Source organism: Myiozetetes cayanensis, unplaced genomic scaffold (assembly GCF_022539395.1).
Source record: "Myiozetetes cayanensis isolate MyiCay16 unplaced genomic scaffold, myiCay2020 scf12, whole genome shotgun sequence".
NCBI classification, from domain to species: domain Eukaryota; kingdom Metazoa; phylum Chordata; class Aves; order Passeriformes; family Tyrannidae; genus Myiozetetes; species Myiozetetes cayanensis.
The window spans coordinates 11,539,562-11,566,239 of record NW_026086826.1 but is presented as its reverse complement, the minus strand read 5'-3'; the positions used below and the strand labels follow the sequence as shown (position 1 = coordinate 11,566,239).

General features: G+C 50.3%; 1 protein-coding gene across 6 annotated transcripts; it reads left to right on the top strand.

The window, feature by feature from the left end:
* On the top strand, positions 1 to 23,296 carry KANK4 (KN motif and ankyrin repeat domains 4). Of its 6 annotated transcripts, none has more exons than XM_050307031.1 (10): positions 1 to 68; positions 11,342 to 11,423; positions 12,759 to 14,645; positions 15,559 to 15,670; positions 16,980 to 17,210; positions 17,760 to 17,847; positions 18,215 to 18,434; positions 19,724 to 19,866; positions 20,877 to 21,077; positions 21,768 to 23,296. In XM_050307031.1, exons 2-10 carry the CDS (start codon positions 11,408 to 11,410, stop codon positions 21,867 to 21,869), a joined length of 3,000 nt encoding a protein of 999 aa, XP_050162988.1. In that variant the 5' UTR covers positions 1 to 68; positions 11,342 to 11,407; the 3' UTR covers positions 21,870 to 23,296. The 6 variants fall into 6 exon arrangements, with proteins under 6 accessions (XP_050162988.1, XP_050162985.1, XP_050162989.1 ...); XM_050307028.1 differs by having other exon boundaries at positions 12,756 to 14,645; XM_050307032.1 differs by lacking the exon at positions 1 to 68 and adding an exon at positions 8,034 to 8,210.
* The last annotated feature ends 3,382 nt before the right edge of the window (positions 23,297 to 26,678 follow it).

The following is a 26,678-nucleotide window of genomic DNA, read 5'->3' as shown; positions in this document are numbered from 1 at the left end:
GCCCCGGGCCCCTCCCGGAGGAGGCAGCGGGATCGCAGGGTTGAGGCAGCCGAGCTCGGCAGGTCCAGGTACGGCCGCGTCGGGCGGGGACACCGGGAGGGACCGCGGGGACAGCGGGACCGGCACCCGGCAGGGGGAAACTGGGATCCGCCGCCCCCACTGCCCCCGGGACTGCACCGGAGGACTGGCGGGATGCTCCGGCGTATTTGGGGAGAGTTAGGAGAGAATCTGGGGTGTGTGCCTGGGCATGCTTGGCGGGGTTTCGGGAGTGCGCTGGAGGATGCTCTGGAGTGCGCCAGGAGTGCGCTGGAAGGTGCTCTGGGGGTGCCTCCAAGGGTGGTCGGGAGGATATTCAGGGGGCTGCTTTGAAAGTGCTCAGGGATTCTCCAGAGTGTGCTCCAGGGTGCTCAGGGAATACGTGGGAGCGCTTTGAAGGGGGTGCTCATTGGTGTGCTTCTGGGGATGCTGCCTAGGGTGTTCGAGGGGTGCTCCAGGGGTGCTCTGGCGATGCTCCAAGGGTGCTCCAAGGGTGCTCCGGCGGTGCTCAGGGTGCTCGGCCCCTCAGGTGGCTGCCTGGGAGCAGCATCAGCCCAGGATCACTCGGGACAGGAGCGTTTCCAGCGCATCCCTGGGTGCGGGATGGAGGCACGGAGCGTGGGCAGCGGGGAGAGGGCAGGAAGGCTCCGAGTCCTGGTGGGACCTCCAGATGTCACCGTGTGAGGGCTGGGAAGGGCCCCCAGGCCCCGGGCAATGCAGCGGAAATCCCCAGGATCCCACAGCAGCCAGAGTTGTATTTAGCCTCAAAGCCCAACCATAAAACCCTCCCCAGCCATAAAGATGTGGTTCAGCCAAGCCCCAGCCCAGCCTCCCCGGCTGAGCGTGGTCACCCACGCCTGCCTCCAGCCTCTCCCGGTTTCCTTGCCGGCGTTCCAGCCGTCCGGACGCAGGAACTCTTGGCACCGTAACTCACTCCTGCCTCTGGTGAGGGCTGTGCTCCGGTTCCCCGAGCCGCGGGTCCCTCGGGGCTCGGCCGCAGGGCTGGCCCGCATTCACAGCGGGGCCAGGCTGAGCTCGGGGGTTCTGCATCCTCGGGGGGCCAAGCGAGGGGCTGCTCCGGCGGCGGGTTTGGCAGCGAGCTCAGGGACAGGCAGTGCCTCTCCCTCGCAGGCAGCATCGCCTTTCCTCGGCAGTGGAGGCTGCCAGGGCATTTCTAAACAGCCCAACTCTGCCGGGACCAGGCGTGTCCCGGGCAACTTGTGCTGATTTCCCGCAGGCCTGAGGGAAAGATGTGCCAGGCTCGGGCTGAGCTCCTGGAGAAATCAGAGTGAGTGGGAAGAGGGAGATGCCGCTCCCGGATAGACCATTGCTGAGATCTGTTTAGAAGAGATTACACAGAAAGTGTGTTGGATAATCTCAACTACAAGTCCAAGTTCAGAATGGAGGAAGTCATGATCTGGATGCTCTGGGTGTGAGGTTCACCTTCCAGAGATGGAAGTGGGGCTGTACTGTGCAGGGGTATCTCACTTTCCTGACAGCTCTGGGGTGCAACACCGCCAGGAAGGATTTCACAAACCAGGAATTAAATATTTTAAGCTGTGTTGCCCAGATGAAGGTGGTGAACACCCGAAAACATTGCATATGCAGGGTAAGGGTAGTGACCACAGTGATGGGCAGAGAAGGGGAACACTGCGAAAAACATCAGCATTTGCCTTTGGACTTGTTTCACAGTCTTCCCAGTGTTTTGTGTTTGATTTGGGATAGGCTAAATGGGAAACTCCTGAAGTGGTAAATGAGGTGGGGGTAGCCCATAACCTCAGGTTTATCACTGATTATTTATCGCTTTGATTGTAATATTTAAAAAATAAATATATCTACTCGAAATGACAACCAGCTTGATGAACAGCAACCTGGCCAGGGAATCCGTGGTTGAGGAGGGATCAATGAATGGATTCATTAAAATGATCCTGAAACTGGAAGATGAGATGTCAGAGAGCCTGTTGCTGCTCTGGGCCCTGTCAGTCTCCTTGTTGAGTTTCCAAATGACTTGTGAATAGGAAAACCAGGGTCACATTCATCTCCTTTCCAGAAAGTCCTCTTATGGGGAAGGTTTTACCTCCCAGGAGCAGGAATCATGGAGTGCTGGGGCTGTCCCATTCCCACATATTTATTTGCCACCAAACAGGAGTGCAGCAGTTACTTCCCATCACACAGCCTCTTTGTCCTGTGGCGTGGGCACCTTTTGGGAGGGAGAGGTTTGGTCTCAAACATTCCTTGCATCAGGAGTGGTGTTGAGGTCCTGGACATGGCTGGTTGGATGAATACAGGCTCATTCACAAGCTCAGTGCCAGTTCAGGTCCCTCCTCCAGTGGTTTTACAGCTGCCAAATATTTTGAAAGTCGCATTTTTATCCCTGAGTGTTGCACATCAAATCTTAGGTCTTTTCAAAGAAGCTTTGGGAGCAGCACCAGGGATGACCATGGCCCCCATTGGTTAGAGAAGAAAAGTCAATACGGGAAATTATTGTATTTTCCATTCAGCGCCCCGTATGACAGGGGTTATGTGACTCTGCCTTGCTCAAGAACAGCAGGATGCAGATTTTGGTCAATAGAGGCCTGACCCCAACTCAAGGGGCGTGAAGGAATCCATGGCTTGGGGCAGAAATCCTTGACCAGGCTCATTGGCACACTGCCAATGCCAGGGGAGAGTGGTGGGGAGGAACCAGCTGCAGGGAGCTCCTTCTTCACCCTATTTTTGACCTCAGTGGAATTCATGTTTCTGGCACTGTGCCCCAGGAAGCCTTGAGTCCTGCCCATCCCAGGGTTTAAACAGCACATGAAAAAAAAAGGTATTGTCATTATTATGATAGTATACTGCCAAAATGGACAATTTGGTGGAGTTAGAAATGTGAAATATGGTGAAAAATCCACCCAAAGGTCCCCATCTTCCAAATGAGAATATTTTAAATTTATCATTGCAGCCAGTTCCTCTATCCATCAGGACTGAATGTGAGTCTTGGTGCAAGGGAGAAAGCTGAAAATGCACCAGTAATGAGAGCTGAGCTTGGTCAAAAACCTGGAGGAAATTCCCCATTTCCTAAACCCTCTCGTGACCTGGGTGAGTGATGGGAATTGTGTCTGCAGGGCTCCCAGCTCCTGGCATCCGCGTGGAAATCACCAGGAGAGGAGGAAGTCGGCATGTCTATCCCCTCTGCAGTCCCAATCAATGTGCAGAGCGGTTTCAGGTGGCCTGAAAGAGAAATGTTCCTTTTTGAAGAGGTTTTTAAACCTGTCAGGAGTGTGATCAATCTGAGTCTTCTTGTCTCTAGCCAGAAATCGATGTAAAATGACTCTGTGTCTCCATGGGGGACTGCAGGGGTTGTCCAGGGAAGAGGAGAAAAACTGGCAGGCAGAGAATAGGGATTTCCTAAAAGCACCCAACAGTGCCATTTTCAGCAGAGGAGGAGCTGAGTTGATGGTGGGACTTCGCTGAGGTCAGACAGAATAGACACCAGGTCACCAGTCTGCTTTCACAACCACAAATGCACATTTTGGCAATTTCTCAGGGCTGGTGGGTTTAGAAAGCCCCATTTGGGTGTCAGAGTGAATTTTTCCAGTTCCATAAACTCCAGTGTTTCATCTTCAGTAAGCACTGAGGAGAAAGGATATGGCACAGCACCTTCCTTCCCTGTCCATCTCATGTCTTGGCAAGCAGTGAAGAGGAATAGCCTTTCCCAAGAAGCAGAAACTTTGGTTTGTTGGTTGCTCCACATCCAGCTTCTGAAAACACCCGAAAGATCCTGTTTTTCCTTAGGAAGTGGAGAATGTTTCCAGCCCAGCTTGGGCCAAAGCTCTGGCTCTTGAGCAGGATGAGCGGAGGCACCTCAGTATTTTGTTTGCCTTCTGACTATGGAGCCCTTTTCCTTCAGGGCCTTAGGTGCTTTTTGTGATCATCTGGCTCTGGGAAAGGAGACTTTAGGGAAAACACCACAGTTTTCAAGGCATGGGATAAAATCATGAGAATCCACGAAAGCTTTTGTATGACCATGGCTGGAATGAGCTGAAGGTCACTTGGAAAAGAGGTTATCAGAGGAGGGGGTGAACGTGATCATTTTTCACTCCTGATAAGCCATAAAAGAGGGAGAGAGTTTGGATATCTGATACCTCCAGGTCTCTTCCTGACCCGTCTCTAATGGAAATGCTGGCAGGAAGCTCGCAACATTTATTATACAGCAATAAGCAGCTTTATTAAATCAGTGCCCACACGACTTTATTACAGGCGTTGGAAAAGATGCCTGAAATGGCTGTTTAAGTACCGCCAGCCACTGAGGGTTGCACTCTTAAGGGTTGCTGAAAGTGATCATCTTCTTTATTAAGTGGTGCTGGGTTAATTATTCAGATTTCTTGTGAACCCTCTCCTGTCAAACACCAGGGAGGCCCCACATGCCTCCAGGATGTTTTCCATGCATGCAGCCCCCAGCTCCAGCCCCATCCACCTCCTCTGCTGCTTCATGTACACAGTTTTGCGGAGAGGGTGGGAGGCCAGCCTGGACTTCTCCATCATCAACCACGAGCTGATGGGTTGCAGAGGGAGCTCTCCCTTCTCCAGCACTCACAAATTGCTTCCAGCTCCCAGCTCTCCTCTGGGGACACACTGGGCAGGCAGTAGCTGAGGGAGCTTCTGTCTGGAGTGCACTGAGATGTGGGGCCTGGGCCACAGGGCACCTGTTGCCATCAGCCACGTGCTGAAGCCATGCCCTGGTCCAGGATGGAGGCTCTTCCCATACAGCAGCTGGTTTTGCATCCCCAAATCTAGTCCTGCTCCATCTCAGCACGTGCTGTGGGTGATACCAGCACAGCGGGAGGCCTGCCCAGCAAGTGCAGCATGGCTGCAGGGATGGATCCAGGGATGGATCCATCTTGGAAACTTGCCTTTCTGGGTTTATAGCAGCACAGCAGCTCAGGCATCATCTGATCTCACCACTTTAATTTTGGGTCTGCTGAGCTGCTTTCTGCCCCTCAAAAGTGTGCCCACATCCTGAGCTGTCATTCCAGGGAATGCCATGAGTCATGGGACCACTGGCAATAATGATTGCACCTAGGAAGCTGGCTGATGGGCTCGCGGGATGCAGATCACTTCCAGCAGAAACCCTGTTTGCTCTCACTTTGGAAAACCTCATGACAACTCCTTGCAGAGCAAACCAGGACTTTAAACCGCTTTTATTTAGTGAGTTATTTATTTAATCCCACAAAGTTTTCAAGCTTCTTTTTTAGTCCTAGAGGGAAAGTCCTTCCCATGTCTGTGCCAGCCGGCAGCGGATCACAGCCCATGGCCGCACAGCGGAGATCCCACCCGTGTGGATGTCCCCAGCAGACTGGAAATGGGTTATTTTTCTTCCTTTGCAGTGAAAACAGAATTGAAAAATCCGTACAACAAATATTCCCTGAGAGGCCATATTTATTCCTGGTATGTTCATTTGCAATAATAGCTCAGCTGGTTGTTGTGCAATCCAGCAGACCGCCTGGATGGAGCAGGTTTGGGTGTAACCCTTTGGATACCGAGGGCTGACTCCCTCTGTGGGTTGTCCAGAGGTGATGCTGCCACTCTGCTCAGCTCTAATGAGGCACATCTGGAGTGCTGTATCCAGTTTTGGGCTCCTCAGGACAAGAAGGACATGGAGCTCCAGTGGAGGGCTGTGAAGATGATGAGGGGACTGGAGCATCTCTCTTAGGAAAAAAGGCTGAGGGAGTTGGGCCTGTTCATCCTCAAGAAGAGATTAGTGGGTACAAGTATCTGCAGGGAGGTGTCAGAGGATGATCCAAGCTCTGCTTGGTGGTGCCCAGCAATGGGACAAGAGGCAACAGGCAGAAACTTCCTGGATGGAACCCAGGAAGTTCCACCTGGATATGAGGAAGAACTTCTTTACTGTGCAGTGACCAAGCACTTAAAGAGATTGCCCAAAGAGGGTGTGGAGTCTCCTTCACTGGAGATATTCCAGAGCCATCTGGATGCAATCCTGAGCAACATGCTTGAGCAGGGAGGTGGGACTGGATGACCTCAGTTGTCCCTTCCAAGCTTCATCACTCTGTGATGGGTCTGTGTGGTGCAGAGGAGCAGGGGGCCAAGCCTGCTGTCCCACAGCAATTCTGTGTGGGGAGGGGAAGGCAGCAGCCCCTTTGCCCAGTGGCCCTGCCAGCATCCAAGAAGGCAGTGGTGGCCATGCAGGGATGGATGGGATGGCTGTTGAGCCACTTCAGGGGCGTCTGGTTCCTCTCATCCATGGGAGCAGCCTGCAGAGCAAAATCTCTTCCGACAGCTGCAGTGCCTAATGTAAAACAGCAGCAGTGTTAGGCCATGACCTTAGTTCTCACGCTCAGGGGATGATTTCAGCAGTGCCCAGGTGAACCCCTTCCCCATTTCCCACCCTGCACCGGCTCCCTTGGGCAAAGCTATCAGAAGCCGTTTGTAAATCCATCAAGCACCAACCCATAATTAATTAATTTGCATGTTTTGACTCCTTCTCTTCATGGATCCTGATTAAAAGCTTATTTAAGGGGTCACAGACTTCTTCAGGCCCATGGGGATTAAAGCTGGGAACAACTGTAGGCCGTATGTGTGTAATTGCAATAAGGAAATGCTCCAAATTAAAGCTTCCTGCTAGTTCTTTCCAGTGGGAAAACAAAACAGTTCTTTCAGAATTACTTTAAGATCAGTGTCATATAGAAATACGTATATTTTTTTCCATTGGGCTGCTTTGTCTGGAGAACAGAATATGCTCAGAAGAAGATGCACAAGCGTAACTAAACCAGAAGAATTCAGCAGAAAATAAGCCAACATGCTCTTAAGTTGGTTTTGAATCTCAAGCTCAGTAATTGCCTGTGAAAGCAGAAAGCCATCGACACCGAGTCACGGCCCTCTGCGGTGTGGGATGGAGCCGCGTGGGAAAGGCGGCATTTGGGAAAGGCAGTGTTTGGGAAAGGCGGCATTTAAGCGGCTGCAGAAATTATTTTTCATTCCTTGGGTAGGAAGTTAACCCATCCGTGCCTCGGGGGGAGCTGGCGAGGACAAACACTGCTGGTTCTCTGCACGTCCAGATACTCTGCTTCCTGCAAAGGCAAAACTTCTCTGCTTTCCCTCAAAGTTAATCTGTTAAAGTCCTGTTTGGTGGTTGCAGGGAGCTGGAGCACTGCCAGCAGCTCTGCTCTCACACAGTGACAAGATGTGGTTTTTCTCCCTAACGTGAGCTTTTTGGTTGTGCTGCTCATTAAGCAATGGGAAAGGTGCTGGCGCCGCTCCGTGATGTGAACCCCTGGTGACAGTCCCCAGGGCCCAGGGGATGCCTCCACTTCCCAGGGTTTTTCTTCCCAGCCCTGGAAGAGGTTTGCAGCCCAGGCAGGGACTGAACCCCTCTGCTTTTGTCAATGTAAGGTTGTTGCAAATTCAGAGCAGAGACTGAGGGATTTGTCCCTGTTGCCAGCCTGCAATCCAGGATGCTCCAGGGGAATGGCCATGTAGAAGCTAGGGATGGGATTGGATTTGGTATTCTGCCCATCACTGAGCTGCATGCCACGAGTACCCTGCCCAAAATCACATAATCACAGAATGGTTTGGGATGGAAGAGACCTTAAAGACCATCTCATTCCACCCCCCTGCCATGGGAAGGGACACTTTCCACTAGATCAAGTTCCTCCAAGTGTCATCCAACCTGGCCTTGAACACTTCCAAGGGTGGGCCAACCACAGCTCTGCCAGCTGCCCCCCTCCTGCCCTGTCGGCAGTTTGGAATTTGGATTGATAACCCCACTGCAAAGGGCTGGAGTGTTCTATCCAGTGGGCATCCCCTTCCCGTGCTGCCCTCAGACACGGCCGCATTCCCACTGCTCCCGCCATCTCCCCATCCCATTCAGCATTCCCACTGCTCCTGCGCCTCCCCATCCCGTTCAGCATCCCCTGGGGCCGCGGGTGGGTGGGCGTGACACGAGGGGCCGGAGCTGCGGGGAGAAGGGTGAAGGGCTGAGGGGCTGTGTCTGCTCTGCTCGTGGGAACGGGGCTCCAGCGGGATAAATTACGGACACTGAGACCTTCTGCAGCTTTCCTAAAGCTGCTGCCTTTGAATTGCGTTTCCTTGGGAGAGGCGCTCATGGAATTGCTAATGCTCCAGCCCGGAGGGCGCAGCATGCGGAGGGCGAGCGCCGGCTGCAGCCGCAGCATCAGGTATAGCAACAAACCTGGCGTTAATTATTGACTGTCTCTTCAATAATCAATCCCGATAAGGGAGGCAGCCCCCTGACAGCCCAGGCAGCGCTTTTGTGTTTCCTGGAAAAGATAACTATTCTGTGGAAAGTAACTCATTTTATGCACCGGGGTTGAACTGTCCTCGGAAAGGTCATACGAGAGCCACGGGCTGCTTTATTGGAAAATCAATCCCTCTTTTGTGCTTCTTGGTTTAAACTTGTATTTGCTTTCCGAGCAAGGTCACTGCTCAGCTGACCAACTTTTTAACTGCTGGAAAAGGCTGGGGTTAATCCACGACACATGTGTGCTGCTCCAAACCCTTTGTTGCCGGCTCTGGGCATGGGAAAAGATGCTTTTGAGGGAGGCAAGAGCTTCTGCTCCCCGGTGGGCTTGTAGGTGCCAGCGTGAGAAGGTAACACGACAAAATGCTTTTCTAACCGTAGTTTTTGCTTTTACTGAGAAGTGCTGAAGGCGTTGCTGCAGTGCAGGAGAACAGGCAGGCAGAGCTCAAATAATGTTGTGTTACAGCTAACAAGGCTGTGCTGGTGAACTATCTTTTTATTTATAAGCTCAGGGTTAACTGTTTTAAGATTTTAAATTGCTGGTAAAGTGCTCTGAGAGAATGAATTGTGCATCTTTGTCTGTGTGGTTAATTTGTTATTTAAATGTTTTGAGGTGTTATGGTGCTCTCCTTTCTCCTGGCTGGGGTGGATGGGGGAGCTGCTGGGTGTTCACAATCCCTGGCAAGTGGGACAGAGTGAAAGAGGGGTTAAATGTGACTGGAAAGAGCCAGTGTTGGAGTTCAGACTAGTTAAAAAGACAGTACATTGTCCCTGCAAACGGGGTGCCCCAGGGAATAAAACCAGGAATAAAACAACTTCGCTCTGTGCTGTTTTCACATATTTGGCTTCTCTGCTTCCATTTCTGTATATATTTACTCCTACCTTGAGAAAAGCAGCGTAATTCCAATCTGGATTAATCCTTCCTACAGCCTCTCTGTGTCGTAAAGTTAAAAATCAGCAGTGCTGTGCACACAGTGGTGTCGCTTGCCTGGAGAGGAAAATAAATGTTCTGCAATTTCATTTAATAGAGGAAAACCCAGCAAATACAGAACCCGACAGAGGGTCAGTGTAACAGGTTTTAGTAGGAGTGAGACCCACCTAAAAGTCCTGCCCTGCCCTAAATTGTGGGCTGGACTCTGGATGCAGGGGTCTGGCAGACTACTTCATCTTTGAATCTCATTTTTATTGGGGACAGGCATGGGAGAGCAGCCATGGGGTACAAGGAGCCACATTTTTTGGCTCTAAGCCACCTACTCCGTGCCGAAGCTGCCCCGGGGGGAGGCCGGGAAAACATCAGCAAGCTGCTTGGGTACATTCAGCATCCTTTTACGAGGTGATTTTGAAGTAGATTGGTCAAAAGAGAAAAGTTGTAGTATCAATTTGGGCTGCAGAGTTGGGACCTGGCCAGTTCATAAATGATCCAAATAGCTGAAATTATCTAGATATTAAAAAACAATCTCTTCACTGGCTTTTCCTCCACTTCTAAATAAATTACCTAGAAGAGTGGAGTGTAGCTGGTCAGACTGTAGCTGAGATCTGTAACTGGCTGCAGTTGGAAAATTAAAGAAAAAATCAACATTTTAAAAAGAGGTTAGTGTTTGGTTTGGCAGTTGCTGTTATTGGCAGGAGGAGGCAGAAGGAATTGCCCTTCATAGAAGGAGTGTGGTTAATTGGAGAGCATGTTAGGAGCTGCTGGACAAGGTGTTACAGGAGCTCACATGGTGTTGGGTGGGCATCAACAGTGCCGTCTGTCTGTGTGAGTAATGAGGTACCAACCCTGCAGGAGCTTTTGAGAGTTTTGATGTTCTCCTTAGACTGGGACCTTCCTGACTTTCTATACATCAACAGTAAACATGTCAACTTGACTGAAAACTAATTGTTTCTTTAAAAGGTTTTGATCTTTCAAAGTATCTGTCGTAGAATCCTGGAATGATTTGGGTTGGAAGGGATCTTAAACATCATCTTGTTCCATCCCCCTGCCATGGGCAGGAACATCTTCCATTAGACCTGGTTGTTTAAAGCTCTGTCCAAGCTGGCCTTGAACACTTTCAGGGTTGGGGCAATGTCCTGTGGTAACAATACAGCAGGATTTTACTTAATTTTTCAGTTGGTCTTTGTTTGGTAAGGGTCAGCTGGAGCTCCTTCATGGGAAGCTCTAGAATGTGGTCAAGTAGTAAAGCCGTCGCTGAGGCAAAACACTACATGCAGAAAATGAGTTCGGACTGATGTTTGGTCCATGAGATGAATGTGAGCTGGGGCTGGCTCAGCACGGGCTTTGCACTGCTTGATCCTACCCTGAGAATCTTGCATAGCTCAGGGAGGCACTGGAGAAGCAGGGATGGACTTCCAAGCGGCTGCAGAACCATCTCTGGCCATGAATCAAATTAGGTACTTTAAGGAAAATCCTAAACAAACAACCTACTGTTCAAGAAACTCCCACTTCATCCGTTGTAGCAGAAATTAAAAGCAGACCTTCTCACTTTAAACACTGGTTTTGTTCTCACACAAGCCAGGAAACCTCCTGCAGTGATGTGCAACTGCCTCAGCCTCCTTCGCCCTTCCCTGCCCTGTGTGTTTCTAAAGGTCCTGGAGAAGAGAAGCTTCACCCAGGGCTTTTCTTGGTTGTTCCCAGCCTTAATCTCTCATGTTTCAGGAGGGTTTTACCCATGTCCAGGTGATGGGAAGGAGCTGGAGGGCAACACAGCCCAGAAGGATGTTGATGTTGGCTGTGGTAGACAAGGAAGAGTCCCTGTGCCATCAGTCTCAAGTCACCCTAAATGTCTGTCTGTCTCATTTGCAGTCAAACCATCTGTAATGCAGGGAATGTTTTGTAAGAACCAGCTACCTGGGATGTGTCCATGAAGCACAAGTTGTTGCCAGTGGAAAAGGAGTTATTGATTTAAGCAGCTTCAAAGCCCTTAGCAGACACCACTGGGCTGCAGAATATGGGAAAAAGGAGGGAGTGGCCTGTGAAGAGTTGTAACACGAGATTAGGTTCACATGGTTCAGCATTTTTTAATTAAAGTATCCATTTCTTTTTTTTTCAAGGGTGAAGTGACTCGTCAGCCTTAGCTGTAAGAAGATGCTTAAGTGACAGCCCACTTAGACCCTACCATGGAGAAGACAGAAGGTATGGAGGCTACACGATGTTTATTTGCTCATTTGTTCCTTGAAAAAAATCGTGGAGTAATTTCCTTACCAGAAATACTGTAAATAACCTGCTCTTTTAGATGTGGGACCAGGAGATGAAAAATTCATTGTTCATGTATTATGCAAACGTCCTAAACCACAGCAAAGCATGGTCCCAGGTCTAAATCAGCACATATTTGTCCTGTCCTCTGTGGTGTGTTGGCAGGACAGATCCCTGCTCCCACCATCCAGGCTTTGCTCCTGGGCCGTGTTACCCCATGAGATGTCTTCCCTCAGTCCTTCCTCTGACTTCCACGTGCTACTTCCCATCCAAACAGTGTCTGCCTCTCAGTGATGCTCTGTGACGAGCAGCACCAAAAACCGTGCCAAATTGTCCGTGTCCTCACCAGCTGCTGCACCAGGATGGAGCCACAGGGATCAGCCATGGAACCTGGTTCCTCCTGGTTGAGCTGCTGCTCCTCATCTTCACTGAGCACAGTCTGTTTGCTCAGAGGTGCAAAGCAGCCCAAATGACTTTGATATCAGGGACTTGCTGCACAAAAAAAGGATCAATGATGCAGCAGTTTAACTATTTAGACCCTCAGGGTGGAAACTGGGGGGCTATGAGATGAATCTGTGAAGGTGTGTTAAAGCAGGAGCCTGGGGGTTGTGGGGCTGAAGCGGTGCCATTTGCCTGCGCTGCTGGGTGGGCAAACCCACTGTCACACATTTTGTGGTGACTTGCTTCAATTAAGAACTGTGCTCGGTCACCTTGGGATGCACATGTTCCGCATGGATGCGGCTGTCTGGGTCCAGCCTCTGCCCACTGCCCTATCCATCATTTTCAAGGAATAATTTGTGACCTGGTCTTTGCAGATGAAGCGATGCAATGCAATGATTTTCCTGGTTGGCGTGCACGGCACTGTGTATGCCACTGAAAAGTTAAAACCAAACCAAAAGCCTTGAAAAATGTCTTTGTCACAGACTGGTCCCACCTTCTGTTATTGAGTTGCATTTATTATCCATCAGACAACTCTTTATACCTACACAGGCACACAGTTCTGCCTGCAAAACCTGCTCTTTGCTTAATTGCAATTAGAGCCATGATTTCAGCAAATTTTCAGCTTCCTTGGTGCAACAATTATCTGATTCACCCCTGGAAAACCAGATTGGAGCTTGGTGCGTGTTGCTGTGTCTGTGTGCAGTTTCACCATGAACTTCAGCCCCCACCTGCCCAAAACTGAGATGAAAAGAGCAAAACCATCTCCTCCCTACTCTGAACAGCTTTCTTGTTTTCAAAATTCAATCATCTCTTTTTTCTGGGTTGTTCCAGCAGATGGCCAGCCACCCAAACCCAATGGGGAGAGGGAGCAGCCCCGCAGCCTCCCCTACTCCCTGGAGACGCCATACGGCTTTCACTTGGACCTGGACTTCCTGAAGTACGTGGATGACATTGAGAAAGGGAACACCATCAGAAGGGTCCATATCCACCGCAGAGCCAAGCAGCCCAAATTCAGTACCCTGCCCCGAAACTTCAGCCTGCCCGAGAACGGCTCCCGCGGGTGCACCACTGCTCCCTGCAAGAGCTGGACGGCAACCTGCTCCTTCCCGCAGAGAAAGGCATCGCTGGGGGAAGAGACCCCTCGTACCCTCCTGTCCAGTGAGGCAGCCCCACTGGCAGCCGATGAGCCAAGTTACCGGAGGAAAGCCCTCCTGGTGGAGACTCGGCGGCAGGCGGAGCTGAGCTGGCAAGAGGGCGAGCTCCAGGGGCGGCCGCAGCTGCTGAGAGCCTCCAGCATGCCCGATACACTGCCACCTGGCCAGACCCCCCAGGGCGATGGCAGGGGACCCTCGTCCTTCCGGCCCTCTCCCCAGCACTGCCACGACCAGAGCGGCTCTGAAAGCACCTTTCGCCCCAGCTCCGACAGCACTGTGTTAAACCTCCCCCGGGAGGTGAGCTTGGAGCAAGACATCTCCTTTCAGCATCCCAGTGGGGTTGTCCCAGGGCTGGTTCCCCTGCAGCCCCTGTGGCAAAACCAGCATCCCTCGGCACCACAGCTGCAGGTGGTGATGGAGAGTGGAGGAGAGGAGGGAGATGCTGCCGATGCCAGCGGTTGCTCCGACACGGCCGGGGCTGAACCAGCATCACCAGCTGCTGTCCAGCTCACAGAGGAGAACACAAACCCTGGGGAAAGGAGACTCAGTGTGAGTGAAATGGCTCTGAATGTGCTGAAGGAAGGTGACGAGAGCAGTATCCAGGCTGGAGAGGACAAGGACAGCAGTGTTCTGCCGACTCCTGATGCTGGAGAGCCTGGCGGGGTCGCGGCACTGAAGCAGCAGATTGCTGATCTGGAGGAGCAGCTGGGCAAGAAGAAAGAGGAGCTCAAGCAGGTCAAGGCAGTGCTGGAGCAGCAAGATCATGAGATCAAGGAGAAGGAGAAAAGCATTAAGCTACTGGCCAGCTCCAAAGCTCAGCTGGAAGAGCAGCTGTGCCAGGAAAAGTCCAAAGAGGCCAAGCTGCAGTTGCGGCAGAGCCATGGGGCTTTGCAGTGCCTTGATGCTGCAGTGAACACTGACCTCTCACAGGTGCCAGGGGTCAGGCAAGCCCATGATAAAGGCATCAGTGTAAATATCTCACTCTCCACCAAATCCATAGGCTGCAGCACTCACAGAGCAGACAACGTGAACACACAGGTGATGGAGTTGGGGGCTCAGAGAGAGCAGGGACTGGCAGGCACTTGTGCCGGTGTCGGTGGAGAGGGACCTGGACATTTTGGTGAAGGCAGCATCGAGGCTGGACTTCGTGCTCAGTGCTTTACCCAGCTGCAGATTGACGAGCACCTCGGCGATGACAATCAGAACCACCGGAATAACCGCGACACCCAGAGCCTCACGGCGGAAAGCAATCGAGGAGTCAAGGCAGGCTTTGGAGAGGAGAAACCTCAAGAAGGGCTGGAAGAGGAAGGGCCCCCTGACCATGAGGATCTCCCGGCTGTTGACCCCATTGGCCAATATGTGAAAAAAATCCAGGAGCTCCTGCAGGAGCAGTGGCTGTGTCTGGAGCATGGGTACCCTGAGCTGGCAAGTGCTATCAAGCAGCCGGCCTCCAAGCTCAGCTCCATTCAGAACCAATTAGTTAATTCCCTAAACTCCTTGCTCTCTGCCTACTCTACACAAGGGCCCACGGATAAGGAGAATTCGAACACACACTATCAACAGTTGGGTAAATAATATTGACATCAACATGTCCGGGCCAAATCTCTTCCTGTTTATTCCAGTGTTGAGCAGGGGGGATGTGGTGGAACAGTTGTTGTCAGTCAGATCAGACATAGTCCCTCTTGACCATGATAAGAAAGGCAAATCTCTGCACATCACAATTAATGAAATTTAAAGAAGCAAACAGAATGATGTAGGAGCTGATAAAGCTGTGGTTCAGTTATATGCAGGATCAGCTTCCAAAAGCAGCCATCCTGGTGGCTGTTGCATCAAATAAACAGTTTTTTTATTTAGATTGAACATCTCAGTTTGCAAGAATATGGGACTGCTGCTCATCTGGGGTAAATCAGCATGGAGTTCTCCAGAACCCAAACCAGTCAAATGAACAAGTAGGCTGGGAAAAGACCTGTCCCCACATCTAAACTGATTTTAGCTTATATCAAAATGAGAATCCAATGCCTGTTCACAGTTGGGGTGAGGGGGTTTGCAAATAGATAAGTGACCAATTACTTGTAAACAATACATATTCAAAGTCCTGTGGAAAGACTCATCCATGTAGTATTATAGGAGATTTATATAGGAAATTTCCAATACATAAGTAGTGGAAAAAAAATAGAGCCAAAACATTATTACAAATGTAAAATCTACTATTCATAAGACAAATATATAATTCCCAGTCACTTTCTTTATATTCCCAGTCATTTGGAGATGTCTGAGACCTGTATTTAAAGGTGGCAGGGCAGGGCAGGGTCAGGTTGTGGCCAACTGCATCCGCAGTTTTGCAAGATATAAAAAGACTCTCAAAAGATCAAGTAAGATGTTTATGGTTATGATCTTTAGTTTGTTGCTAGAGGTTGGGAATAATTATCCCTAATTATGGCACATCTGCTTAATTAATCTATTATTTTGTATTTTGGTAGAAAACTCTCCAACCACAAGTCTTAAATCCATCATGAAAAAGAAAGGTTATGGTTTCCATGCAGGAGGCAATGGGACCAAAAAGAATCTTCAGTTTGTTGGGGTAAATGGTGGGTAAGCATCCGTTCAGAAGATAAAACTGCCTTTTAACATGTAATGTCCTCTGTATTGCTGGAGAAGTTATTCTTTCCCCCCCTTTTTTCTGCTCCAAACCTCTTGATTAAAAGGCTGGTTGAAATGGAGCCTCTTTTCTCCCTTCTTTAACCCAGCACTGATAATCTGTGCATAACCCCATAGAAAAGTTGTTGGTGTTTTCAGGGACATGCTGGGGACTGACACTCTCTGCACACCCATCTCTTGGGGCTTCATCCAAAACCCAGCTGGGGAAGATGGGAAGATTCCATGGGAAGATTCCATGAGAAGATTCCCACTGACCTTGGTGGGTTTTGGAGGAGGTCAGCATTGCCTGGGTGGGCATGCTGCCACTAACCTGCCTCCACGCTCCAGCCACAGCCAACAGAAGTTGGTTGAGGGCCTGGAAAAGACTATTTTGGTAAATAAGGAATTACCTTGGGGTGAAGGAAGACCTGTACTTCAGGTTGTGCACCAGCACCCTGTTCCATGTGTATCCAATATCCAACACTCCTTGGCCTGTGAGTTAACTAGAGACAACAGCATGTGCTGTAGGTGTATCTTCTACTGAGGAGTACATGTGCTGCATGAAGAGAGCAGGACATGTTCCTCTGTCCCTGGGCTGTGCAAATTCGGGTGCTGATTTCTGCTCACATATGCTCCTCTGACTTCTAAGTTGCTGGGTTCGTCAGATGTTCCTCACTCTAATTGTGCAGAGCTTCTTCTATCAAATGGGTACAACTTGCAGGGAGTGGAGGAATCTTGATTACTTTGAGAAAAATTTTGCGGTAGGAGTGAAATGTTCTGTCCTGTGGAAGATGTTGTTAATACTTTTAGGACAATCAAAGGAGAGATCTCTCTAGCAGGGCTGCTAGAACGGTGGACTCAGGCCTGTGCTGGAGCTGCAAACAGTTTTTGTCTAGTGGTCCTCGAGGTTGCCGACACACCACCAGTCCCACTTTGCCACAATGTGCCGGCAGTTCCCAGCAGGGAAGTGGCACACAGCCCTTGCCTGGCAATACTGGGGCTTGTGCCGTGGACATCCCTCCAAACCCGCCGAGTAGTCCCTGAAGTAACCTTGCCTGCTGCTCATTAACTGCTTCTATCACGCTCCTGCTGGCTTAAGCAGCCAAAACCAGACTAACCCCGAGTTTGGCTGCGGCTCAGGTCTTTTAACTTGCTTATTGTCACTCTGGGCTTCACCCAAGGCCCATTGGACTCAATGAGTCTTGGTCAGGCCCTGTGGCTGCGGATGGAGAAGGAGTGAGTAACATGTGGTGTCCTCAAATAGCTACGAAACAACCTCAAGCGAAGACACGAGTTGTGAAGACAGCCCGTCAGACGGTGACACGGAGAGCGAGACTGAGAGAAGAGACAATGATGTGGAGCCGGTGCAAGTGGATGCTGGAGGTGAAAGCCTGGGGGCTTCCTCGGGGACCCCCTCCCAGGAGAAGCGTGAGGATGAGGAGCAGCAGGAGCCATTGGCAGAAGCAGCACCTTGCTCTCAGCAGGAGGATGACAGGTAACCAGAACCAGGCGGTGATCGTGCTGTCTGTCGTGCTCCTGCAGCCACAGGACCTGCAGTGCTGCAGGGCTGGGGTTGGGGCTTCATCTGCTCTGTGGAATGGCAGCACTGACCTCTGTAGACAAGCAGAAGGCTTTAAAGAGCTAAATATTTTCTGAGTTAACGCAAAATCTCATGGGGATTGATTCAGGACCTGTGCTTGACTTTGGAAAAGACTGAGTCATATTTGGTGAGAATTAGCTCATTTCTCCCTTCTTGTTTAAAGTTTCATGGTAAAGTTCTTTGCAGATTCAGAAATAAGATTTTTTTTTGCACTTAAAGGATTCTTGTAATAGATGAAGTTGACCACATGAATCTGTGACTCTGGACTTAAAGCCTTATTTAAGTACTTAACTTTGTACCTAAAATTTGGGACAACTTGTGTCCATAAAGTTAAGCACTTAAGTAAGTGTTGAACATACTCTCACCTAAACTGCATGTTCTCCTACATGCTTCCATACCTCCTGCAAGTCCTGTCCCGTGATGGATTTACCCTTTTCCCTCTAGATGCAAACCCTCTGAAGATTTCCTTGCCAACTGCCAGCTCCTCAGCGAACACCTCTCAGAAATCTGCACCACAAGTGACAAGTACCTGGTACAGATATTTTCCAATCCCATTTCAGATGGTTCATTTTAATGGATAAGATTATCCTGATGGTTGTGCCTTACTGTGCCATGGACAGCTTTGTGAGGAGAGGGGGGTGAGGTGACATCTGAGTCAGTTTTAGAGTAACCAAACGGAATGGAAAAGGAGGGGAAAACAGAAAGAAGATGAAGGCTTTGTCTGCTTACTCACCCAGGTTACCACAGGAAATTCCTTTCCCCCTGAAGTTATAGCAGTAATCACCAAACCACGAGCTAAATACTGGCTGGGCAATGCCGGAGCACGTGGGGTGAGGAGCTGGGGCAGCCAATGCTGTGCAGGGACCCCGACAGTAATGGGGACACCTTGGTGTTTTCAGCGGCATGTCCTTGGCTCCGTCTGCCAGGAGTGGTTCCAGGTGTCCAGCCACAAGTCTTCCAGCCCGGAGGTGGTCGCAGCGTATCTCAGGGCACTGAGGGCCATCCAGCCCCAGCTCCTGAAGATGATGGTGAACGTGACTGACAGGAATGGTAACACGGCTCTTCACTACAGCATTTCCCACTCCAACTTCCACATTGCAAAGCTCCTGTTAGACACAGGTAGGAACAGCAGCTCTGCTCAGCCATGGCTTTTGTTGGGTATGGGAATGGGACCAGTGGGTCATGGCCCCACAGGTGATGAACACAGTGTGCAGAGCTAGGTAATGGGGGTTCATGAACAGTCCCAGACATGGCAAACAGGGAATGAGGTCCAGGATTCTCTCAGGGAGCTCAGGAGCAAAAGGAGAGGGGACAGAGGTGGGCCTGGGGACCAACTACAGCTTCCATTCAAGGGAGCTAACTAGCATAAAGCATGGGGTCAAAGTCCATCTGGGAGACAACTATGGGCCAAGGTTCATCCATGGCTGACCTGCAGACCAGCATCCTCCCCCATAGCCCATACCTGGGCCTATGGCTGTGGGACATTAGTGCCTTCACGCATCTTGAGGGTGTTTCAGTCTGACTTTTGGGATGGCTCAGGGTCCCTGTACCCAAGGGGGTGTCCCCCTGGCCCCAGTGCAGGTATGATGGGGGTAGCTCCCCCATCTTCTTGTAGCAGCCAATGCCACATCATGCCTTGGGGCAGGAGGATCAGACCCCTGAGAGCGTAACAACCACCCTGAGCAGTGTGGAAAATCTCCATGTTAAACTATTGAACTTTCAGCTTGTGTTGCAATGAAAGAACAAAAATCTCAGCTGAGCTCGTACAGGGCAAAAATGTGCACATAATAAAGGCACTTTGGTCTTTTCTCATGGGCCAGACAATCCGTTAAATGTTTGGGAAATGGCAGATTATCATACACATCTATAACCCAATTGTTGCTGCAGCAGCATAGGGAGGGAAGGGTTTGTCCCCTTCTGCTGCCGAGTGATTGAGGCAGCTGGGTCCCTGGGGAAGGCTGGACCTGAGCCCTCACCCCCCAGACACAGCTCATTCCTTGTGGTGGAGCTGGAAATGGGCTCTTTGAAGTGAAAAATGAGTGAAACGGAGCCAGGGTGATTTCCACGCCCATTGGGTGACAGTCGTCTTTCTGCTGCTCCCTTACCACAGAAGCCAAAGCAAACAGCCCATAGCTCCACAACCAGCATGTGCTCAAGGCATTAATTATCCCCCTTTTATTTTTATTTGTTGTGGTCTTCAAAGTTAATTGAGTTGACCTCAGCAGTTGTAATTAACTGTAGCACCAGGGGCCGTTTAACGCTGCTCTCACAAGCCTGGATATTTAACACAGATAAATCTCAATCCTGTGTAATTATGAAATAACTCCTGTTTCTGGGAATATGAGATGCCACATGCTTTATAACTCACTCTCTGCTTCCCATTCCCTGCTGGTGAATCTATCCCCCAGGAGTGTGCCGCCTGGACCTGCAGAACCGCGCCGGCTACACGGCGGTGATGCTCACCCCACTGGCGGCCGCCGAGACCCGCCAGGACATGGAAGTGGTGATGAGGCTGCTGAGGGAGGGGGATGTCAACCTCCGATCCGCCCAGGTGTGTCGCTGTAGGCTGTTTGAAAATGGAGCGTGGCCCTGTGTGGGATGGTGACATGGTTGTGGGTGGATATTTATTTGGCAAAGGCATCCCGCAGAGCTTGTAGCCTCCTATTCGCAGCCGTAGCTTGTGTGATACCAGTTCAAGCTGTGGCATCATCCTGTCCCCATGGAGATCTTGGGTTGGGGGCTATAATGTGGGTTCCTTACATGGCAATGCCAGGCTGAGACTCAGCAACAGACATTGGATTGGAGTTGTTGCTTCACAAAAGTTCCAAAAGCAACCTCAGCTGAATTGCAGTGTGGCCACCCACCAGCTCCCTGGGAAGGGACGTGAGAGCTGGGTAAAATGAAGACACTAAAGAAAATTTTACGAAACAAGTTTTCTGAGATAAAAATCAGAAGTGACACCAGGGAGGAGCAGTGAGGGGTGGACCTCAGAGTATGGGAGCTCCAGGTTTGCTGGAGAGCAGGTGCTTCATCAGAGAGTCACACATTTTGGTCTCTGGGATGACAGTGCCTTCATCCAGCTCTTCGTCCAAACTGCTGTAAAAATTAGTCGAGACCTATGTTAAACTGCTGAAGAGGGTTTGGGGGACCCACGTTTAGGGGCAGCTGGGCAGTTTGGCCATGCTGCTGCAAGGACCCTCTGCATGGCCATGGTGCAAGTGAACGGGTACATCTTGCAATATGTGCTGAAGACCCTCAGTATGATTTAAAAATAACATGCAATAGGCAATATTTATATGAATTATTATTATATATGTACTATGGATTAATAATATGCAATTTATGATATATGGTTATGGGCCATGGGATAATGGTGAGCTTGGCAGTGCTGGGTTAACAGTTGGACTTGATGATCTTAGAGGGCTTTGCCAAGCTAAATGATTCTATAATTCCATATATGCAATAATATTAATTGTTATTATTATCTCTAACAGTCCTAGTGAACAGGACTGTGGAAGGTGGTGGGCAGGGGGTGTTCAGCCTTTGCCTGTGACCTTGCAGGGAGGACAGACTGCCCTGATGCTGGGGGTCAGCCACGAGCGGGACGACATGGTGCGAGCCCTCCTGGCCTGCCAGGCTGATGTCAACCTGCAGGACGAGGAGGGGACAACAGCCCTGATGGTGGCCTGTCGACAGGGCAACATGGACATCGTCAGGCTCCTCTTGGCCCAGCCTGGCTGCCAGGTCATGCTGACGGACAAGGTGAGGCTCCACTTCCACCCACAGCCCCACTGCACCAGGGAGGGAAAGCTCACATGGGATTGATCAGACAGCAATCCCTTAGTAGTGGTTTTTAAGTGAGGAAAAGTACGATTTCAGTCCATTTTCTAATCAGGGGATTACTTTTAGGAGAGCACCACTGGTTTCAGTGCTTGCTGTGTCACAGATGGAGTGGATGCAACAGCATCCTACATCCCTGCTATAGCCTGGGCAGGAGCACAGGGGGAAGAGCCCAGCCTGGTGTAAACCTAAAAAAACAGATGAAACCCTGGACATGTGGATCAGCTCCAAGAAATTAGCAGGAATTAACTCTTCCCTGAGAACGGACTCCTCTCCATGGGGACGTGTGGGATGGGGCTGGGCTGGGAGAAGCATGGCCGGATGGTGGAAATTCTTCCTGCTGGGCCACATGGCTGTTTAGAGTTAAGGAACTATTTTCTAATTAAACTACAGTTTTGTCTAAGGCAGGCAGGAGGGCAGCAGGGCCAGGCGAAGGCACAGCAGGGGTGTGTTTGGTGTGGCTGAGGCTGAGGCTCAGAGGGAGGTTTGCACAATGGTGACTCATTGTAAACCAGGGAGGAACTGGAGGGAAGGAGGTTTTGGGGATGGAGCTGGGAGGGTGGGGGGCAGAGGCAGGGATTTGGTGATGTCTGACCTCCTCCCTCCCTGCAGGGCGGTAACTCGGCCCTGTCTCTGGCCCAGGGCGCTGCCCATGGGGACATTGCAGCACTGCTGAGAGCCCACATCGAGCACAGCCCGTCCCTGTCAGCATGACCCAGCAGGGAGAAGAAACCAGGATGGGGAGCTGGGAACAAGCAGCTCCTCCTTGAACAGCCCTGTTGTGGCAGGGCCAGTCCAGTGGATTTACAGGGGAGGAACCCTGCCTGCGTTATCTGCGGACATTCCGTGTGTCTAATTCTCCTCGTTCATCCCACTCAAACCCCCTAATCTGCGCCCAGTGCCACAAACAACTTCAAACTCTTCTGTCTGCTCCTCCTGGTATAGGTTTGGCAGGTGAGCGACTGAAATGAAGGAGAAAAGCACATTAGAAAAGCAATACTTAGTCTTTTGTAACTTTAGATTATGGGTGTCCTTTTAATCGACTACTTAACCGTATCTCATTTAACTTGTAAGTTTGTGTCCTAATATTTATTATCAGCTCTTCTGTAAGTAGTGGCAGGCAGTGATTACTCAGTATATGTAACAACAAACACAAGCTGGATGGATTATGGAAAGCATAAAATCCTATTTATGTTTGCTTATGTGGGTTTGATGGAAGAATTAAAAATTAATGCTCTCGGAAAATATTTGAGTATGCCAGACCCAAACACACAGACATTGTTTTGCCTGGATTTAGAATTACCATATGGCTCTTATTTTTTCCTAATTAAGTTTGAGCTAATGGGGAAGCACAGCTCATTGACATGCTCTGTGCATCACAGAGGGGCGGATCAGGGTATCCCAAGCACGACGAAATCACAACAGATTCCCATCCTAGAATGTGTTAATATTGTCCAAGAGTTCTGTGGACTGACAGATGACTTTTGGACAAGCTACTTCTGATTTCCCTCTTGCTCAACTTTAATATGCCCAAACTCCTCCTGTCTAAAGCCATGCCATGATTTAGCTGATGGAATTGGACGGCACCAGGCTCTTCCCCACCACACAGGGTCCAGCATCACCTCAAATCACACATAGGGCAGAGGTTTTCTTCAATCCCGCTGCTCCTGACAGAGAGCGAGGGAGGGCTCAGGTCCCACTTTTCCAAACATCTTTGCTGTGTTGCATCAGGAGCCAGTGGATGCTCTCCATTGCCTTTGGTGGAGCTGGATGCCACCACCAGTGGAGGAAACCCAGGTCTCTCTGCCACCACCAAAAGCAACTCTCCCTATTTAGCTAATGACTCTTTTTTTTACTCAGCAGAAGTGAATCCTGACCCACTTTGGTCGTTAAGTCAGTTCACATCATGACAAAGTGTTCCTTGAGCTGCCTTGAGCTCCCATCCTTCCTGCCTTGCAGGGAGGGGAGGACACCCCCTGCCCTCTCTTTTCCATGGAAATCTGCTGTCTGCTCTGTTTTGTTTCCTTTCTTCACATTTTCAGTCTGAAGCATTCGCTATCTCAAGTGTCTATCTGCCTTTTATATCTGTATCCCAAAATGCAGTTACCTCCTTTATGTATAAATAAACGTAGTTAAACCTTTCCTTGTGTTTGCTCTTGTGCCTGTCCCATGGTCCCTGCACAGACATGGCAGGATGGGATTTTTTTGGTGGGAATTCCCTCAATTTGTGTTCCAGAGCCAGCATGAGCATTGCTGCCAGGCCTCAGCTGCAAACAAAAAGAGCTGTAATACTATTTGGTGACAGTTTTCACTGAGTTTTCTCCCTGACAGCTCTGTGCTTGCAGAGAGGAATTTCACTCTGACTCTTGCTGCTTCCCAGAGGGAGGTGAACTTTTCTGCTTCAACATAATAAATGTGGGAAATTTTCTGCTAAGGATCAGAGTGGCTTTGGGAAGTGCCTGCCTCCTCCTGGGATCCCTCAATTTGAGGACAAGGGATGTTATTTTGGGGATATGCTGCAGCTCTGCAGATGCACCACAGACTTCACTGCCTTCCCCTGCCCCCCCTCCAATCCCCCTTTCCCTCCTGTTCCCATCCCTGCAGCCAGTCTGGTTAACTACATCCCCAGCATGTTTATTTTCATTCCTTTGTCTCATATTTCCTCTTTTCCCCTCAAACCATCTCTCCAGGGAGGAGCAGCTCCTCTGCTCATGTGGACCCTGAGGGATCATGGATGGGTTGATGCTGCCCCTGGCATTTCCCAGTGCCCAGCATCCTGCTGTCAAAGTACCAGATTGCACAAAACCGATAGAAAATCATCTGTGGGATCTCAGTGTCACAAAGAGCCAGAGCCAGCCTTAATTTATATATTCCAATATCATGGTAGAGATCAAACTAAATATAGGCAAGGAGAAACACATCCCCAGTGTGAGCACTGTGCAAAACAAACGGAGACAATTAAGTCACAGCAAGGAAAGAAATTAATCTAATGATCTTTACGGGCTTGGCATCCAGGAACTGATTAGCTATGATGGAAAAGAATGACAAGAAACTCAGCTGAACATGATTTTTCCACTCTCCTTATGGCCATTTCTAGTGTATCCCTTTCTTTTGCTGCAAGAAGAGAAGGGACTCTGAGGGTCGCATCTGAAGTGCCTCTGTGGTAATGGAGAATGATGTGGCTTTGTGTAGCCCTCAGCATCAACAGGCTGTGTTCAGCCTGGAGAAGGATCCGGGATGATCTTAGAGCCCCTTCCAGTGCCTAACAGGGCTCCAAGAGAGCTGGAGAGGGACTTTTGACAATGGTCAGGAGTGCCAGGACAAGGGGGAATGGCTTCCCACTGCCAGGGGGCAAGGCCAGAGCCATGTGAGCCCCTCAGCCTGGGCAGCTGCCTCTGCATGTGGTTTGGTGTCCGTGCCCACGCCACAGACAACACACAAAAGAAAGAGCCAGAGGCTTCCCCTCCCCTTCCCAAAAACCAGATGATCTCAAATTGTTCCTCCCACTGCTTGTGAGCTGCCAAGTAAAGAAAGCCTCCTGGGGACTGTGAGGTTGGAAGGCAATATCCAGAAGTGTGAGTGATAACACATGGAGATGCTGGCAGTTTGTGCTCCCCTCCCAGAGCAGGACAGCCCTGTAACCACCTCCATGCCCTCCTGACATCAGCTGCAAGATATGTGAGGAGCAAAACCACCTGGTCAGTGTTGAAATGTGCAGTCCCTGCGACAGACAGGGAGGACAAAAGGCTGCCTTGCGCTCAGTGCTGCGGCTGTGGGGTGGTGAAACCACCACAGCCTGCCACTGGATGGGGACCAAAATGGGGAAAATGTGCCCTGAATTTGCTGTGGTGGTGCAAAGGAGTCCTCAGGATCAGCTTGAGACCAGACAGTGCAGAAAAGGGGGTGAAATAATTGCTGTAATTTGCTAATGTTGTCCAGGCTACTTTAAATGCCGCAGTTGGGTTTTGTTAAAAGTTAACTTGTTTTTGGTGCTGTAGATATCACCTGTCCTCAGCCCATGGCACACAGGATGACCCTGATCCCTCTGGCAGGGCAGAAGTGGGGCCAGGAACCCTGTGAGGACTCAGGCATGGGGAGAGCAGGGCAAGAAATCTCCACTGTATTGGAACGGGGCCACATTCACAGCACAAGGAGGGAACAGAGCACCTCAGAGCCTCATGTGGGCAGAGCCCCATGTGGGTGATGAACGTGACCTCCACGCTTAATTCAATTCATGGGGCCATTCCAAGGCGAGGGATGTGCCTTGGCTTCACTCCTTTGGCATCTGTGGGCAGCTTATGCCCATTACCTTCCCCGTGGGGTAATGACTGGGTGTTGGGACCATGCTGGGACTGTGCTGTGGGAGAGGCAAAATTGATGACCAGCAGCATCCTTAGGGTATGAAACACAATATATTCTGCTTTCTCTTTCCTCCCCAGTGTTGTACAGGTAGGTGGCAGGGAATCATGGAATCCTGGAATAGTTTGGATTGAAACAGACCTTAAAGCACATCTTGTTCCAACTCCCTGCTATGGGCAGGGACACCATCCCCTAGACCAGGTTGGTTCAAGCCCCATCCAAAGTGAAACATCTCCTCTTGAGATGATTATCAGCCAGAAGCTGCCCCATCAGCAGCTTGGACACTGTCAGTTCAGACACTGGCTCTCAGCAGAATTTAATATCCTTAGAAGAGATAAATGTCTCAGCAGCAAAGGCTGATTTATTTGCTGGAGGGGAATGCTGTCCCCACAGGGGCAGAGCATTGGGCACAGCGACTGCTCCTTTGCTTTGGGGTATGGGGGGCCAAGGTGGCCCTCAACACCCTGATCTGTCCCCAGGGCTTGGTGTGGAAGGGCCAGGTGGCCCTATTTTGCCAGGATGGAAGGCAGTTATCAGCAGGAGGGAGATGGGACAGGAATTCCTTTCTTAGAAACCTCTCCTTGTAGCACCCAGGTGTCTCCTTTTTGCAGCACCCACCTATCCACAGGGAAAAAGCCAGCTCAGAGTTTGGGAATTTGTGTCTCCCGGTGCGGGCCGAGACGATGGAGAGCCCTTGGCGCATCCCTTGGGCAGCCCTTCTAGCCAGGCCACCAGCCCCGTGCTGAAGGCTGCAGAATTACAATATTTTGTCAATTGCTCCATCTAGTGCCATTTCAGCAGAAAAAGCATCAGGAGTACAACACTCAGAGCCGCTGCAGCTGCCACGCTGGGGCCTGGGCAGCTTTCCCTGGCTTGTGTATGGAGTGATTCCATGAGGATGTGCCAGGTCCCAGCCCTGGTCTAGCTCTTACCTTGCAGATCCAGAGGCAAGGGTCTTTGCTTGCTTTACCTTATTTCTCTCATCCTTCTCAAAAAGGGACTAAACCCTTACATGGTAACATCTGTCCCAGAAAACATAACATTCGTTATGAGCATTTTCAATTATGAAGAAATCCCTTAGATTGGATGGGGCTTGGAGCAATCTGGTCTAGTGGAAGGTGTCCCTGCCCATGGCAGGGGTTTGGAATGAGATGAGCTCTAAGG

Bases quoted from the DNA above. Each gene is read 5' to 3' on its own strand.
- KANK4 (XM_050307028.1), top strand. The intron at 15,671-16,979 runs GTAAGCATCCGT...GTCCTCAAATAG, and splicing joins TTTGTTGGGGTAAATGGTGG to CTACGAAACAACCTCAAGCG. The intron at 17,848-18,214 runs GTACAGATATTT...TGGTGTTTTCAG, and splicing joins CCACAAGTGACAAGTACCTG to CGGCATGTCCTTGGCTCCGT.